At 28.0% G+C, this 18,922-nt stretch overlaps 1 protein-coding gene across 1 annotated transcript; it reads right to left on the bottom strand.

Moving 5' to 3' along the window:
• Positions 1-1,633: 1,633 nt before the first annotated feature.
• LOC122511237 lies at positions 1,634-5,499 on the bottom strand. Its single transcript, XM_043626371.1, has one exon. It carries the CDS (start codon positions 4,017-4,019, stop codon positions 2,340-2,342), a length of 1,680 nt encoding a protein of 559 aa, XP_043482306.1. The 5' UTR covers positions 4,020-5,499; the 3' UTR covers positions 1,634-2,339.
• Positions 5,500-18,922: the final 13,423 nt, after the last annotated feature.

Here is an 18,922-nt window from a genome sequence, read left to right on the forward strand (position 1 = left end):
TTTTATTTTTATTATTATCAAAATTGTTATTGAAACACGAATTATAAAAGTGGATTTTTAGTTATTTATTTTTTTGGCATTTAAAATATTTTCTACTTCGAAAAATATTAAAATTGTTTCTTTCGTTTTGTTTGCAGGAGACCGATTTAAGAATGAGGTGTCGTCTAAAATATCTCAAAAGCAAGTTTTTTTTCAAGAAAAAGGAAGTTGATATCTGATGACGTTTTAGCAGACTTCGTTTTTGTTTTATCCGACAATGATCTTTCCAGAAGAATTATTTCTGAGTAAAATAGGAACGTATTTCCAGAAAGAATCACATGCTTATAAGAGCGTCAACCATCATAAATCCTTTTTGTGAGTATAAATCAAAAATGTCTCTTAAAGTTTTGAATTCTCATATATGAAATGATCCAACAACTGTTGATGAATGTTCAAAAGAACCAGATATTTTTTATTCCAAATAAAAATAAAATAAAATTCGTTCAAATGGACGAAATATTATTTATTAAAAATATAAAAATTACTGACTTGAATAATTATATGTAAAATTAAAAACTAATTTTATATTTAGGAACTTATAATAAATTTTTTTTTTGTAGTGATAAATTTTTTTATAAACAATTTTTTTATAGTAATAAAAATTTAATATGAAGAAGAAATAAATACATTTTGTAGATTTGAATTATCTGAACTTTAGAATCATTAAATTAAGGAAATTTATTGATTTCTTCTTCTTCAAATCAAAATTTTATTTGCAATAAAATTGCATAACGTACTAAAGAAATAAATTTTAGTTTCTAAACGTTTAATTTTGCTTTTTTTTATAACAGTCAGTTTTTATTTGGAAAATATTTATATTGACGAAAAAATGTTTATTTTAAAGTTTCGGTTCGTTTGAACATTCAAAGCTTTAGGGACATAATCATAGCATTTTTTTGTTGTTGCAATTTTTATAAAAATAATTGAATTTTTACCAGCATTTAATTAAAACTTTTGAAAATATTTCAATTTTTTGGGAGAAATTGTATAAAAATTGTACTAAAAATAATTAAATTCTTGTGTAGAATTATATTAAAATTTTTATAAATAATTGAATTCTTTCGAAAAGGTATAACATTTTTTTAAATAATTGAATCTTTTTGAGAAATTTTATTAAAATTGTAGTGAAAATCATTGAATTACATTGAAGAACTTTATTACTCATAAAAAATAATCCAATTATTGCGAAGAATTTGGTACAATTTTTTCAAAATAACTTAATTTTTTAAAAAATTGTATCGAAAATTTTTAATTAATAATTGAATTCTTTCGATAAATTTTATTAAAATCGTTTTGAAAATTATTGAATTGCGAAGATTTTTATTTCCAATTTTTCAAAAATAATTGATTTCTTATTTATTATTTGTAAAAATAATTGAATTCCTGCGAAGAATTTTATTACAATTTACATAAAAATAATTGAATTCTTGCGAAGAATTTTATTATTTATCAAAATAATTGAATTCTTTCGAAGAAATTTATTAAAATTTAAAAAAATAATAACTAATAATTAGTTAATAAGTGAATTTTAAAAATTTTTGATTCTGAAATTATTCAAAGATTGAATTTGATATTTGAAAATAAAAATTTTTGCAATTTTCAATATTTTTTACTTAATAAATATTTTCAATATTTTTAATATTTGCTTTATTCTGTTCTAACTTAAGAAAAATTGCTTATACATGGCATTAAAAATTAATACTTCAGTTACCAACAAGGGAAATTTAATTTTTCCAACGTAAAATCAAAATTAGTTTTTCCTTTTATATTTTTTTCAGGGCTAAATTTGTTATAAATATAGTTTTGAACGTTTAAATGAACGAAATACATGCTATTAAAAATATTTCCAAAAATGACAGATTGTACTGAAAATTAAGAAGTCGAATTTTTATGAACGATTTTATTTTTTTTAGAAATTTAATCAATTAAATTTACAGTAATAAAAATTTAATTTGAAGTGGAAACAAATAAATTTTCGTTCATTTCAACGTTCAGAACTTTAGGATCATAATTTGTTTGAAATATTTTCAAACAAATTGAAATTCGAAAATAGATTTAATGAATGAAAATTGATTTTCTTTTGATTGCGGAAAAAAGTTTTTTTTCCCTTCAAAAAAGTCTCTTCTAAGACATATGAATTTTTTGCGAGAAAATTACGGTATAGTTACGGTATTATTATTGAAACAAAGCGCTACGTGGTTGAAGGGAAGTTTTAATAAAAAAAATTCCTTTGCAGAACAAGGCATGAGTACTTGGATCAAGAGGTAAAAGTTCTCCCGCGAGAAAAAGAATTGTTCTTCTTAGCGGGGCCGTGGCCTCGGGAGAGGCTGTGGCGGTTGATGTTGCTGATGATGATTATAGTGCGAATTGGCCGTCCTGATGTGCGGTCCAGGTGGATAGTGTCCATTCTCCTGATGATGGCCATCGTCGAGTGTCAGCCCAGCGACTAATTGCTCGATCTCCTTGTCCTTCTTGGCCTTGGGCACGGGATTACCATTGGGAATGCTGAAGCCCAATGAGGCGAGACTTCCGTGACTTCTGCTGCGATGTTCGGCGCGAATGCTGTACGAGAATGCCCTCTCGTTCAGGTGGCCCTTGCGGCGGTAGATTCCGGTGCCAAATCGTGAATCGTTCTCGGGACTCTCGGTGGGTCGGGGCTCAGGGGCCGTGAGGTCGGCGTGTGACGCTGCCAGGCGGCGGGAGTTGTTCAGCGTTGAGTTGTCCACTTCCGGATAGCGTCTGCCGCGATTTCCGGCAGTACCGTAAGTGCCTGCGGTGTACATGGCTGCGGGCGGTGGGGGCACGAGAGGTGCGAAAACCGGTACGACGGGCGCCGCGGCCGGGATTGGTCGCAGGCCACGGGGATGATGGTGGGCTTTTCTGGGGAGGGTGGCGGCTGGGACGAGGAGGACTGGGGCTGGTCGGGCGAGTGTGCCGGCGATGGATCGACTGCTGGGGGGCAGTTGATGGGGGTGGTAGTGTTGCTGGCGGATGGGGTGGCCGAGAGTGTGGTGGCCGTGGCCGTTGGTGTAGAGGGTTTGGTGGTGCATCTGGGGGTGGTGGAGGTGCTGCATCTGGTCGTCCTGGAGACGGTTTTTGAGTTTCTTGAGCTTCTTGCTGGACTTCTTTTTGGAGGTCATGGATTCGTCGAGCATGAGTGGTTGGGTCGGGGGTGGAGGAGGTGGCGGCGGGGGAGGAGGCGCGACGAGTTGGCGAGGCCTGGAGCCCTTGGTGCTGCGGAGAGTGCCCTGCTCCTGGTAGACGCCGTCGACTTCGTCGCGACCGCGGGCCCAGACCTTGTGGTTCTCGTCGCCGTTGTAGAGGCTCATGTCGTCCGATGGGGTCGTGTCGAGCCTGGTGATGGGGGGACTGTCGAGCGTGGTGCTGGAGCCGCCGAGAGTGTGGTAGAGACTTCCGGTCTGCTGGGGAGCGATGGTGCCGTTGGTGTTGGGGCTGGCGGGGTCGAGACCCTTGGCGTAGCTGCTGTCGGCGTAGGCGTGAAAGCAGCACCTCACCAGGGCATTGGCAGCCATGTCGCGCTTGCAGATGAAGGCGTGGCACTCGAGAACTTTGATGCCAGTTGTTCGCCGGAGAACAGCGGCGAACAGGGGCGGATGATTGGCACTTGGTGTTCGGGCGAAGGGTGAGTCGAGGGGGAGGAATCGCGTTGCTGATGCATCGCTGTTGCCGCCTTTCACGTGGCGCACGGCGGCGCAATAGTGCAGGGCCTCGATGGGAAAGAACCTGGTGACCTTCTTGCGATGCTCGTCGACGTTCTCCAGCAGGAGACCGTTGCTCCAAACGCTGAGCCAGGAGTCGATGCCGCGTGCTCCTAGCGCCCCTTGCTCGGGATAGAGCTCACGAAGTGGCTCCTGCACTCCGAGTAGGCCCTCTTTGCTCGCATGTGGCACGGAACTTCCCAGGTAGAGCACCCTGCAGCGACAATACGGCGTCGCCGAGTCGTGATTTGCCCCTCTCATCTTTTCGCTTCAACGGTCACGACTCGCTATCGCTTCACCTACTCTTCTCTATCCCTCGCCGAACGGGATTTTCAACACTGAGAATAACATACGCGATGATTTCTTCTCTCGCACTTTTGACAACTGTCAAATTGAAAAATTTTTATTTTCTTTCAGGTGACACACACAGACACTAATCATGGGTCACGAGACGAATCACAAGAATCTAAAAACATTGGGGGAAATCACTGATGGAAGTGTGGAGCCTCGAAAGCACTCAGATGGGAAACACTGTCTGAAGAGGAGAACACTTGTGAGTAATCACTTGAAAATTTGTGTTTTAGAGTAAATCACTGATCGAGTGGCGAGAGATCACTGAGGGCATGGAATGACATGAGGTTGCGTAGTCAGCGGTAGACGTTATGATTGCAAAACTATCCAAGGAGTTCTAGATTCGATTTCGCAGCAGCTGTAGCCGCCTCGAGGAGATCGCATCAAGCCATTATGGCTGCCTCCTTTCCATCTAGCTGCCCCTTCCACCTGCAGTCTCTCTCTCCTGTCCCTCCGCCTCTACCTTTCTTACCTGGCTACCTCACTCTCCCCAACTCTCCCTCTCTCTCTTCTTCTCCTCCTCTTCAACTTTTTTCCCAGGTCTTCGAGCGAGGTATGCAGCGTCGTGGACTGTGTACGTACGTGCCTCCAGGAATTCAACGTGTTACCTGTGTTGGTAGCGGTGGAATCTGGAGGTGCGGCTGCTGCAGAGGCCGCGGTTTTCGCGACTTTTTCACTCGAGCCACGAGGCACCGTTCAAGCTAAAGCACTAAAGACAACTTCCGGCGTTGGAATAAAGAATCGTCGCTCGGAACTTCTTTTGTTTGCTGGTCCCGGTCTCACGAACTACGAAATCAGAAGGAAAAAAAAATATTAATAAACTTTGAAATTTCACAGAAACGAGAAGTAAAGGTTCTAGCGGTGAAGGCGGTCTGAACCGGACTGCTGGGAATTGAAATCCGACGACGACGATGCTCAGCAAGGAAGAGAGGTGGAATAAAAGAGAGAGAAAGAGAGAGAGAGGAGGGGGCTTTTAGTTATTCAGCAGGTATTCAAGAAGTCGGGGCCCCCGAACCTCGCAGGGCACCTGACAAGCTCTTTGGCTTGCTTTAAAATTCTTGCCTAGTTACGCACCTACGTAACCTGCGTGCACGTGCAGATGGAGTCGACGGTCTGCCCTTTATAGGTCAGAGATTGCGCAGGGAACCGATCAACAAGTGGAAACGAGGGAAATCCAACGTCGTCGGGTCTGTCACCTCTTGCAAATTTCGAGGTCTCGAGGTCAGGATGTCTCGAAATTCGCCATTCAAACAGACACCTGTTGAGGCCAAGATTCCCCGCTGCGGGTCAATCAGCACTTTTCATCTCGGATTCACATCCAAACTTTCAAGGGATCGAAATTTCCGAATCATTCACTGATCGATATTCATTTTTTTTTAAACCAGTTTTACCGAACGATATTTTTTTATTTTAATCAGAATTTTGATTTTGTTTGCTTTTTGTTTTCTAATTTCTCTTTTCAATGAAAATCAAATTGTTTTCAATTAAAAGTATTTCTTTTATAATTTTTAAACTGAAATAACTGAATTCTTTTAAAGAGACATATTGTACAAATTTTTCAAAATAATGAAATTTCTTGAGAAAAATTTAATTAACATCTTTAAAATAATTAAATAACTTAATTCTTACGAAAATTTAATTAAAATTTTTCAAAATATTGAATTTTTGCGAAGAATTTTATTAAAACTTCCAAAAAAATTTAAGTTTTTTCGAAGAATGCAATTAAAATTGTATTGGAAATATTTCAATTCTCATAAAGAATTTAATGAAAATTTTACGAAATAATTGAATTTATGCGAAGAATTTTATTAAATTTCTTTAAAATAATTAAATTCCTGCGAAGAATTTTATTAAAATTTTCGAAAATAATTCAAGTTTTTCGAGGAATGTAATTAAAATTGTAATGGAAATATTTCAATTCTCATTAAGAATTTAATAAAAATTTTTCAAAATATATTTTTGCGAAAAATTTTATAAATTTTGAAAGTAATTAAATTTCTCCGAAGAATTTTATGAAAATTTTCGAAAATAATTAAAATCTTGGTAAAAATTTATTTAAAATTTTCGATTTACATTTTCGTCTGCACAGAAAATTATTTCCCTATAAAAAATTAAATTCGCAAAGAATTTCTACGAGTTTTGTTCTCTCTTACTTTCATATTTTTTCGTTCTATTTTATTTCTCTTCTTTTTCTCTCCGCACATCTTTTTTTTCCCGGAAACGAAGAAAACAAAGTCTAACTGTATACAGGACGAGGGTGCTCTGAAATTTATTGGTGTTTTCAAGTCTAAGTGACCGAAGAAATCATTTCTTAAGAATTCCATATGAAAAACCTTGGGAAAAAAGTTGTCAGATCATTATCGGTAATATTTGTAGGCGTCTGTTTGGAAATTAGATTTCGATTTCTTTCACTTTTCCTTTAGAATTTGTATTTTTTTTTCCTACATTCCCATTATTGGTATGGAGTTAGTTTTTGGAAATTATTGATGAATGAAGTCATTCAGAAATAAAATTCTCAATCGATCAAAACTAGCTTTGGAATTTGGAAATTTGTGTCCCCCAAAAGCTCTGAACGAATTGAACAAAATTTATTTGTTTCTGTTTCGAATTTAAATAATAAAAAATTACGTCAGGTATTAAATAGTTAATAATTTTTATTTTTTGAATTTTTTTCCTGGAAATAAAAAATTATTGCAACAATTGTTTTTCGAAAATGTTAATCAATTTGGAATTTAGATTGTTTCTTCAACACTGTCACGTAAAAGTGTTAACGGAGTTTCTGTCTCCATGTTAGAATTCCTGAAAGTTGAGTGCTAGAAATCTATTTTCGTTGATTACTAATTTTACCTTCGAAACATTCATATCTCGACAATTAATCAAGAAATTTCTAAAAATACCTGATCATCGAATTTTTTAATATATAAACAAAAGAAAGTTATCTTGAAATTATTTTCTTCATTTTTTGAGTGAAAATCGTGAATAAAATTATTTTAATTAAGAATTTCGTTAATTTTCCCCTCTGGAAAAAAGAAAATTGTAGGAGAAAGACAGAGAGGAAGAGAGGATGGTTTCATATCCGCATACGTAATCGCTATTAGTCGTCTTTGAATTTATGAATATATTTTTTATGTTTGAGGAGCGACCAGAAATTCTCCTTTCGAAAAATTTCTATAATAGTAGCTAGAGGCAATAATTGACATGTGTGGCTTTTTTTTATTAAATGATCGTTTGTTTACATTTAAAGTCACCAAGAGCCGGTTTCTAAGAGCTCTCAACTTAGGTGAAATCGATCGGTAACGACATCCCTTTCGTCAGACCATCTGCGATAATAATTCCCGATGGGACGTTCTCCAAACTGCTCGAATTTCTCATTAGAAGCTTTAATTTTCAAAAATTTTCATAGAATCGCAATTTCAAATTTTGAAAAAAGAACTAAAATTCATCTACGCTTGTTTATATATTTATTTTCGTTTTATTTATTTTCGTAAATAATTTATCACATAAATATAGAATGAGAGAAGAGAAAATAGACTAAAGAAAGAAGAAAGGGAATAGAAAATGTTAATTTTCTCTAAAAGAATATTTATTGTGGAAAATAAAATATTTTTATATGGAAAAAGTCAAAACTGTTCACAATTTCAGGCTTTCTCGCTAAAATGCAGAGTCTGTGAAATTGCAACTTTGACTCGTAAATGACTTATTTTACTTACCATGAAACTATAAAATTACTCCCATAGAAAAAAATAATTTTAAGTAAATAATACGCGTCAGTTAATTGACCAAAACAGATAAGAATTTCTTGACAGTAATTTCTCGTAAAATGCATAAATAAGCAATTTATTTAAAACCACTTACAAAATATAAATTTATTTAAGTGCGAGTTGTAAAAGAATTTTTCTCAAACAGTTCTTTAAAATGTAAAAAAAAAAATTATTTCACATTCTTCTGTTTTTTTTTAGTTATAAATTTTGAATATTTAGGAAAAATGTTCCTGAATGTATTTATTAAATTATTATTAATTTGTTATTTATTTAATTATTATTTATTTCACTACTATTTGTTTGTTATTTATTGAATTAGTTATTCTCTTAATATAATTAACAATTTGTCAACAATTAAATATTTTAGTGAAAAATTCAGGGAAAATTCAGAATATTTGCTATTTTTGCATAAACAATTCTGAAATATAATTGATGTTTGTTTTTTTTCAGAAAAAAATACGCAAGAGTGAAAACAATGAAGCAATAAGAGACTATTTCGAGAGCAGCTCGTGTCCTTTTGAATCCTGAATGACATTTGTTGGACGTGGAAGGTTATTCGATAAATTTCAAGAATTACCAGTTCTCAAGTTTATATAAAACAGGTATTAAAAAATCCTATTTCCAAACATTTCTGACTAATAAGTTATAAGTAAAACTCGTTAGAGATAAAAATTTCATTCTCTTCCATTTTTCTCTTAACTTGAACTTGATAATTCTGGAACCATTAATTTTGCCATTAAGAATTCATTGAGTCACGAAAATTTAAAACAAATTTTAATATTTATCGTTTTATTATTTTTTAAATTTTTTATTCGTACTATTTTTTTATTACTATTTTTTTGTTACTATTCTTTATTATTTTTGTATTACTATTGTCTATATTTTATTACTATCGTTTTATATTTTATTAGTATCGATTTATATTTTATTGGTATCGTTTTTCGTTTTATTAGTATCATTTTTTATTTTATTAGTATCAATTTTATTTTTTTTTTATAAGAATCATTTTCTTTAATAGTATAATTATGTAAGACTCATTTTTTGTAACAGTGTCATTTTCTATTAATATCATTTTTTTATATTATTTATATCGTTTTAATTGAATAGAATTTTATTTTCATATTAATAATAAATAATTATAATAAATAATTTTATTTTCGTTTTAATATCTCATTATTATTCGTTTTTTTTCTCTCTAAGTATCGCTTAATCAATTTTTTGCAAAAAAATATGGAAAAATTATTTGGGTTGGAATTAAAATCTCAATTTCTGAAATTCGTGTACTGTTATTCGGAAATCTGCGTTAGTAAATGAGGAACATATAATGTTATTCAATTTATGCACAGAGGAATGCATATTCTCCTCGTTCAAACGTCACCTATATAATTACGTGCAATCAACTTAAGTGAGAAAAATACGGGAGGTCAGAATAAAACTCGAGAAGTAACGGATTATAAAAGAAAAGACTTTATCCGATCGTTGATCCATTCAAGGATTTTTTTTTCCACAGAAAATTATATTTTTCTCCTCGCATATCAAGTTCCGTTCGAGAAGAAATTATCATCGACTTATTACGCAAAAAAAAAAAAATTAATCGAAAACCAAATTATTTTTTTAATTGAAAGAAAAAACGTCTTTATTTATAAATTAAATTACAACAAAATAAAAGGAAAGAATTAAAATTAGAGAGTAAATAAAAACAGAATGAATATTTAGAAATAAAGTTAAATTGTTTTGAAAAAAAACACTTTAGAGAAAAAATCAAGAAAAGTAAAAAAATTAATTTAAAATTTTGAATTTGATTTAAAAGTCAACTTTTGTAAATCAAAATTGTAAATCAAAATCAAAATATTAAATATAAATTCAATTCTGTATTATTTTATTTTATTGATTAGAATTTATATTTATGATATTTTTATTTTGCAGATGAATCGAAGGTGAAAAAATTAGCGATCGATTGTAAAGGAGAGAAAAGGAGAGAGAGAGAGAAATAAAAGAAAATGTGTCAAGGAGAGGATACCTGTTTCCTCGATGGTAAAAGAGGAATAAGTGAAGTTTTCGCATCTCCTGCCCTGCACCTATAATTAGGTGTGGTTGAATGCCTTCAAAATTACATTCCACACCCGTGAGAGCGTCAAATTCTATTGGCTGAAAGATCTTGAACGATTCATGAACGAAAATCGAGTGTGTCACTGGGTCATCGCTAATTACAAGAATTCCTCTTATCTCACCAATGTCATCGTCAAGTCTCTCCGAAGAATCGATTTCGGTCCTTCGCGATATGAACCCACCAGGTTAGTTCCCCCAGATTAAAATTTACAAAAACAATTAAACCACACTCTATTGTTTGAATATTTTTTTCTATTTTCTAAATTGACAATCTATTCTATTTTTTTTTTTTTGATAATTAATTGTCAAACTTTTGACAAAAAAAAATAATAATAATAATTATTTAAATTAAATTAAAAATAATAATTAATTAATAATTTAATAATATTAATATTTAATAATTTAATTTTTATTTTATTTAAATTTCATAATTATTTTTTTTTATCACGGACAAATTATTTATTAACTAGCAAATAATATAGGCGGGGAATGCGGTACTCCATTTATTATTATTTTATAAATTAAAAAATTATATATTTTCAAGAATAAACATCATTTTTTAAATGATTACAGATTTAAAATTTAAAGAATTCACTTTTTAAGAACATAATATTAAATATTCTTGTTTATTATTATTTAAAAATTTTAATAATATTTTCTGCAAGAATTTCATTATTCTCATAAATAATAATATTTTTTAGAGCAATTCAATTATTTTCAATACAATTTTAATAAAATTTCTCGAAAGAATACAATTATTTTTTTTAAATATTAATTAAATTCGATTATTTTCAACAATTCTAATATAAATTAAAATATTTTCGATAATTTTGATGAAAATCTTTTTAAAAATCATTATTTTCAAAATTTTTAATAAATTTCCTTCAAAAATTCAAATAAAATTCTTCGAAACAATTCAATTATTTTTCTGAAATGTAAAATCCTTCGCAGGAATTTAATTATTTTCATAAATAAGGAAATTCGTCGCAAGATTAAAATATTTTCATAAATAATAAAATTTTTCAAAGGAATTCAATTATTTTCATAAATAATAATGAAATGTTTCGGAGGAATTCAATTATTTTCAATACATTTCATAAAATTTCTCGAAAGTATAAAATTATTTTTAAAAATATTATTCAAATTTAATTATTTTCAAGAGTTTTAATGTAAATTCAATTATTTTGGACAATTTTGATGAAATTCATTTTAAAAAATCATTATTTTCATAATTTTTAATAAAATTCCGTCAAAAAATGCAATTATTTATTTAATTATAAAATTCTTCGAAACAATTCAATTATTTTTATAAATTGTAAAATTCTTGTCAAGAATATAATTATATTTTCATAAATAAGAAAATTCTTCGTAGATTAAAATATTATTCATATAAGTGAGAAAATTCTTCAAAGGAATTCCAAGTATTTTTAATACAATTTTAATAAAATTTCTCGAAAGAATAATACAATTATTTTTAAGAATATTATTTAAATTCAATTATTTTCAAAAGTTTTTAATAAAAATTCAATTATTATTTATTTTTAACAATTCTGATAAAATTCTTCGAAACAATTCAATTATTTTTATAAATTGTAAAGTTCTTGGCAAGAATTCAATTATTTTTGTAAATAATAAAATTCTTTTGAGAAATTCAATTATTTTCAAAACAATTTTAATAAAATTTCTCTAACAGGTTCAATGATATATAAAGATTGTAATACAATTTTTCTAAACATTTCAATTGTCCTCAAAAGTTTTTAATAAAATCCTTTGTAAATTTCAATTATTTTCAAAAATTTTCAATTAAAATTATTCAAAAAAATTACATTATTTTTACGAAATTTAATGAAATTATTAAAAAAAGTGTAATTATTTACCAAAACTCTAAAAAAATTATTTAAAATAATTTAATTTTCTATGAATAATTTTAATATAATTTAATAGGAAAATTATTAATTACAATAAATGATAAACACGATTATTTTAAAAACTTAAAAGAAAAGCTTCATAAAATTTAATTCAATTACCAGAATACAATGATTATTATTAATATAGATTTTATCCTTTCCTTGCAATGCTTAAAACTTCTGCTATTATTTATTATAAAAAATAATTTTTACTTAAAAAATAATATATTTAAATGAAAAATTCTTTTATTATTTATTGTATAAAATAAATTATTTTCGAAATAATTTTTCTTTTATAATAAATAATAAATTTTTTAAATATTGTAAGTGAAAGAAAAAATAAGTTAACAATTTTCCGTGCGTGTTTCGTAATATTCCTTTCAATATATTTTATAGAAAAATCATTTTGATTGATTGAGAGATGGAATTAATGGGAAAAAAGAATTGATTTTCAAAAGAGGATTTTCATCATATTTTATTATTAAATCTTTAATACTTGATTTTATTGTGCAATAAATTCCGTGTCTAACGGTTTTAAACTTTCTTTTATGACACTTCCTCGGATTTTTTTTTCCATTATTATTTTATTCAATGAAGGTGCAAATAACATATTTGTTCCTTGTTGCATAAAAGAGTTGAAGGAATGTCAGCGTTGAATAACACATTTTAAATGTAAAATTTCCAGCTTCTGCAATTTTTCTCTAAACGTCAAAATTGAAATATACACGAGTATTAATGTTCTTCTTGACAGACATTTTCATTCAAGTTTTTCTCTCTTGAGTAAAATATAATATGCAAGACGAGGGGAAAGAAACTCTTCTATTTCGATACTTTGAATTTCGTATTTTTAATAATTTAAAAATTATGAAAATGTTTCACACATTTAAAATGATAGAAACAAAGTTTTTACTATTTTAAATATTTTCTGTTTTTAAAATAAAAGAAATTTTTTTCCCTATTTTTAAATGTTTTTCGTATTTAAAATGAAAAAAATATTTTTTTCCCCTATTTTAAATGTTTTCCGTATTTAAAATAAGAAATAAATTTGTTTTCCCTATTTTTAATTGTTTTCCATATTTAAAATTAAAGAAACAATTTTTTTTCTATTTTGAATTTTTTCCACATTTAAAATGAATGAGACAAATTTTTTTTTCGTATTTTTAAAATGAAGAAATATTTTTGTTTTGTATATATTTGAAATGTGGAAAGGATTTTCATTCAAGTTTTTCTTCTTGTAGATGGAAATTTAGAATGGAGAGGAGAGGAATGAATAGAATTGAGGAATTCTTGGAGCGAAAAGCATTCCGGATTCTGTATCGTTTACAAGCAGGGAATAATTTAATGCACATGTCTTTGGTGATTGGAGTTGAGAGACGTGAATGTGTGCATTAGACTTTCTTGAACGCGATTAGAATAACGGGAGACATGAACGCCAGGGAAGTGATGTCTGCTGAACTGCCTCGGACAGCAGTATTCACTTTTACTAACGCGGTCAGCAAAATCGCCTACATCCTTCAACTCTCAATGCAGTATATACAATCTTCTGGTAGCAGATAATAAGAATTAAATTTCCTTTTCCTGTTTCCTTCGTCATTTATAATATTACAAAAAAAACTCTTTGATCTCTTTCCATTTCCACTTGATTTTCAATCTTTATTTCTTTACTTAAAAAACTCTTCTGTTACTTAAAAAAAATTTGTTCTACATTTTTTTTTTGTTTTTTCAATTATTTGAATAGAATTCTGTTTTCATTTTTTCCTTGGTGGAATTTTTTGTTTTTTATATTAATAGTACACTTGGTTTTTAAAAACTGTAACTGCTCAATTTTTTATTTTTATTTTCCACATTTTCTGCTATTATTTTTTTCTTCAATTATTTAAACAGAATTAAAAAGAGTAATTATTTTTTTCCATTTTTTGTAAATTTGCTTTTTAAAATTCTAATTTATTTTTATTTTCCGCAGTAAAGTAAAGTAAACTAAAATAAAATAGTGAAGTATAAAAATAAATATAATAAAAAATTTGAAAATGAAGAATTTCCAGAATCAAATTTTTGAAATCGAGAAAATGAAAATAGATCAAAGTACAGTTTTAAAAAGCAACTGTAATGAAACAAAATGATTATAAATTTAAATGAATTTTCCTATTTTCTTTATAGCGCCTCACTCGCTGGCCTTATAAAGTAAAAACAAAATATGATTTATTAAAACATAATAGAATCAAACTCTAAAGGTAATTCACTGTCTTTATTGCTGTTTAAGGGAATATTGCATTCAGACTTTACCAGGATCGTGAGAAGGTTTTGCGTTTTTTTTAAATCTTTGACAAACCTGTTCGACAGACAAGTTGGAAAAAGTAAAGATAAAATTCTTTCTCGTACATTGGGAGCAACGGAACTTCCGACACGGAATATCCGTTTTTTTTTGTCACGTATATTTTTGCTTTAATGGGTACTTAATAGGCATGAGGTCACCTTAGAAGCTTAGTCTCTATAGACTAAATGCAAAATGAAAAAAAGAAGAAATATTCTTTTTCCTTGCATAGTAATATTTTAATTGCATTTTTATTCCTTTCTTGAAACGAGACTTTCGGAATATTTTCATTTCTCTCCTTTTTGGTTTTGTAGGTAAATGAGTAAAATAAAGAAAAAAGAATATATTCTTTAGTAAAAAAAAAATTCTGTTTTCTTTAAAGAATATATTCTTTTTCCTTTATTTAAAAAGTAAATTATTTACAGAATTCAATTATTTACAGAATTTTAAATTATAAAATAAAAGAAAATGAAATAAATTAAAAAGTAATTAAATTAAATAAATAAGTCAATTAATTTAGTGAAAAATAAAAAAATTTTTGGTCCTAAAAATTTTAAAAATAAATAAAAAAATAACTGAAGCAAATAAAAATAAGTTAATTAAATAAAAGAAGCAAATGAAAAAGAAATTGGAGAAAAAAATTAATAGAGTGAATAAAAAATAAATTAATTATAGATAAAAAATAATAAAATTGAATGAATTGCGCCTTTATTTAGTGGCTAATAAATTTTTTTCTACTTTTATCACGCATTCTTTGTACCCTTCGCTTTATCACATCTGTAATTTTGTATAATGAGCGACCGAAAAGAGCATCTTCGGAAACTTTCTAAAAGAAAAGGATTTTTATCTTTTGCCAGACGACCAAACTTGTTATTTTTAAGCAGTATGTAATTTGCTTTTTGAACCCAGTATTTCCAATTTCAAATCACTAAAATTCTGTTTTACACCGTAATTACTTCTTGGACTCGAATTATATCAAATTTCTTTTATTTTCCCCCCTGTCTGAGATTTTGAAAAGTAAAAATTGATAGTTTGAAAACTTTATTAGAATTCAATTATTTCTTTTTTAATTTTTTGTTTTATTGTCTATTTTTCATTTTTCTGTATTTTTCATTACTAAATTTTTCATTTTCAGTACTTTTTATTTTCTATATTTTTCATTTTTAAATTTTTTATTCTCTGTATTTTTTATTTTCTGTATTTTTTTATTTTCCGTATTTTTTATTTTCAATATTTTTTTTTTTTTTTCATTTTCTGAAGTTTTTTTTCTACATTTTTATTTTCTATATATTTTTTATTTTTTACATTTTTTATTTTCTGTATTTTTTATTTTCCGTATTTTTCATTTTCTACAATTTTGATTTTCCGTATTTTCTGTATTCTTTTTATTTTTCACATTTTTATTTTCTCTATTTTTAATTTTCTAAAATTTCATACATAAAAATTCAATAAAAAAACTCAATAAAATAAAAAAATTCCTAAGAAACATTAAAAATTTATTATCTTCTCACTTGTTTCGTTTTTTTTTCTTGAAATGATAAATTGTTGAGTGAATTTTTGAAGAAAATTTGAAAATAAAATTAGTGTTTAGACGAATAGAAGAAAAAATAATTGAAAAGTTGGTGTGCAGGTCACTCCATTGAGAGTCACGATCAGGTTCGCCCAGGTCCCTTTATGGGAGACTCGATTCTTTCAATACACAATCAAGTTTCAAGTCTCTGCACGATCTTTTTCCATAGAGAAATGTAATCAATTTGAAGATCAAATTCTTTTCCAGTAGAATAAATTATTTATCAAGTTTCAATGCATTTCATTATTGTTACATATAAAGGAGAATTTGTTCCCTCACATGTAACTGTATTTTTATTTTTTCTTTACATACATATTTATTTTATTAAGAGAATAAATTACAAAATATTTAACCATTTGATTGAATATTTTCGTCTTTTTAAGGGCATATCTCTAGAACCTTTAACTTTTCAATGAGAAAAAATTTGTTAATTTTTTATTGAGCACAGTATTGAAACTCTGTCTACATAAACTTTAAGAAATAAGCTTTCAAAATATCCAAGTGGACAGATAAAATGATTCGTCTTCAAAAAGTTATAAACTATTTAAAATTGCGAATTATTTTTAACGTGCAACAAAAAAATATTTAACAGGTGTTTGTTTTTTAGAATCGAAAACAGTTGAAAGTAATTAACTGAGGGGTTATAATTTATAATATAATAATTATATTATTATATAATATATTACTTTTGTATTTATTATATTATTACTAGTCATTAACATTACTTTTCTTTTATTTTTTGTTTGAATTACTAAAAAATTAAAATGGTTTTTATTTTAAAAATAGATTTTAATTAAACTGAATTGTAAAAATATGAAATTATAATGTATAAAGTTTACCTTGCAATTTCCAGATACATTTTATTTAAATTTAACACTCATAAACTTTCCAATTTCTATTCACTTTTTTCTATTTTTCTTTTTTCTTATATATCCTATTTTTTTCGATCATTTATTCTGTCTAAAAAATCAAAATATAAACATTGAAACTTAACCTTCAGTTTTATTTATTAACAGTTTCTATAAAAAAGTGAGAATCGACAACTTCATACTTAACAATTTCTTTTCTAAAAACTTTTGGTTGATTACGGTCGACCGTAATTGACAAATATTTTTACATTATCTTTGCAATAAAGTATTTTTTCTTGAAGCACATTCACGGGATGTTAAATGGCACATGCGAAAATATTTACAAGTACTTTTAAAATACTTTTATTTGATTTTCGTGGAGTATCACTCGAATTACGGTCGTTTTCAAATTTTGTACGCGCGTGTTTTCTGTTATTTAAATTACAACAGTTTTTTGAAGACACGAGGCACATCAATTTACTATGTCTCAAAATAATTCTAATAATTTGAACTTTTATTTCCCGTAAGTCATTTTGATGTGCCATTTGTCTTATTAATGAAAAATGATAAATATCTCGATTACGATCAAAAAGGTTAAAAGTGAGGGACAACGTTTGAAAGCTTATAACTTTTTTCAAAATTAACAAATTTTTAATTTTCATACGGAAAAGTGTTCACTGTTTAATTAACTTTAAAAAGATGCGTCTTAGAATTAGTAACTCTTATTCATTACAAAGTTTTATCGTTTAACCCATCCGAGAGTATGGTTAGGGACAAGTAGATATTGTAAAAAATCGGGCACTCAGATTGGAATAATTATTGATATATTTAATAAATTAATGTAAAACCTTTTGGAACTGATTCATCTTATCAAGCTTTAATATTTCCAACAAAAATAAAGTAAAAAGTTATTGAAATTATCGAAATATATGCGAGGGACATGAAAGTTAAAGGTTCCAGAGATATGCCCTTAACTAATTTGAATATTTTCGTATTTTCAGAGGCAGTAATTAAAAAAATTAAATTAAATTACGATCAAAGTAAATTATATAAATTAAATCAACACCAAAGTAAATTAAATACAGTTTCCAATTGGAATAAAAAAAAAATTATTTTTTATTTGTATTAAATATTTGATTAAAAATAAATCTATTTATTTAATAAAATTGAATTTTAGTTTAATTTTCAATGCTTTGAGAAATTTTTGGAAAGAATTTTTTTCTAAGGAAGAGTTTAAATTTTGTAATATTTTGAGAAAGTTTTAACACTCATGAATGTTAGAAATATTCATTTACTGACACTTTTAACTTTGGATAATTAATTAAACATAAGCTAATACTTCTTCTTCCAAGAACTTTCAAGTTAGTTGATATTCTAAACGAGTTACATTGAAACAATGCCAGCTTCCCACTTCCTGCATTAGTAACTCCTAGTTTATTTTTTTTCATTTGGCATTCATTTTTCCTTCGCAATGTTTTTAAAATACAAATATAATTCTAAAATAGAAAAAAAAAATAAAATTATCCTTCAAATATGAATATTTTGATACCCGATATTTATTTAATTAATAATTAATTTAGTTAACATAGAAACTAATTTACTGAATATTGAAACTAATTTAATAAATATTGAAAATTATTTAATGAATATTAAAATTTAATTTAATTAAAAGTTACATTAATTTATTTTTATTATTAGCTAAATTAACTAAAATATACGTAAAATTAATTTATTTAATTATTTAAAATTAATTTATTTTAATTACTTAATAATTAATTAAGTAAACAATAAGTTACTGTTAAATGGAAATAAAATTCGTTTACTGGGAAAGCAAAGTCTTTCTGTTTGAAATCAATTTTTTTCTGAAGACATAGATACAGAAACTATCCTTGAGAAATAATTAGCATTAACAGGATATGCGAGAATTTTTGAAAAAGCGAATGCCATTGTCCAGTTGTAAAGTAATTATGTTTGCCCGTTCTAATTACTTGTTCCATTTTTGCATGCATGATTGGCGAGTGCAACGGTAAATTTTATATTTTCTTTAAAGTTCAGTGTTAAAAGCGTCAAATGGTCTCCTTTTCTTTTGTTATTTATATTTCAAGACAGTTCAAGAGAGTCAATTTTGCTTTTACAGTTTTATGGTTTATAAAATTTTACAATTTTAGAAAAAAAACACGAAATTATTTCAAAAACGCAAAATATTTTTATCGTTTTGCAATAGTTTACGTTCTCAATTAATCTTTGCAATTAAAAAATAGTTTTCTTCTTGTATGAGAATTTTTTTAATAAATACTTAAGATAATG

This window comes from Leptopilina heterotoma, unplaced genomic scaffold, assembly GCF_015476425.1.
Source record: "Leptopilina heterotoma isolate Lh14 unplaced genomic scaffold, ASM1547642v1 Lhet_81, whole genome shotgun sequence".
NCBI lineage: Eukaryota > Metazoa > Arthropoda > Insecta > Hymenoptera > Figitidae > Leptopilina > Leptopilina heterotoma.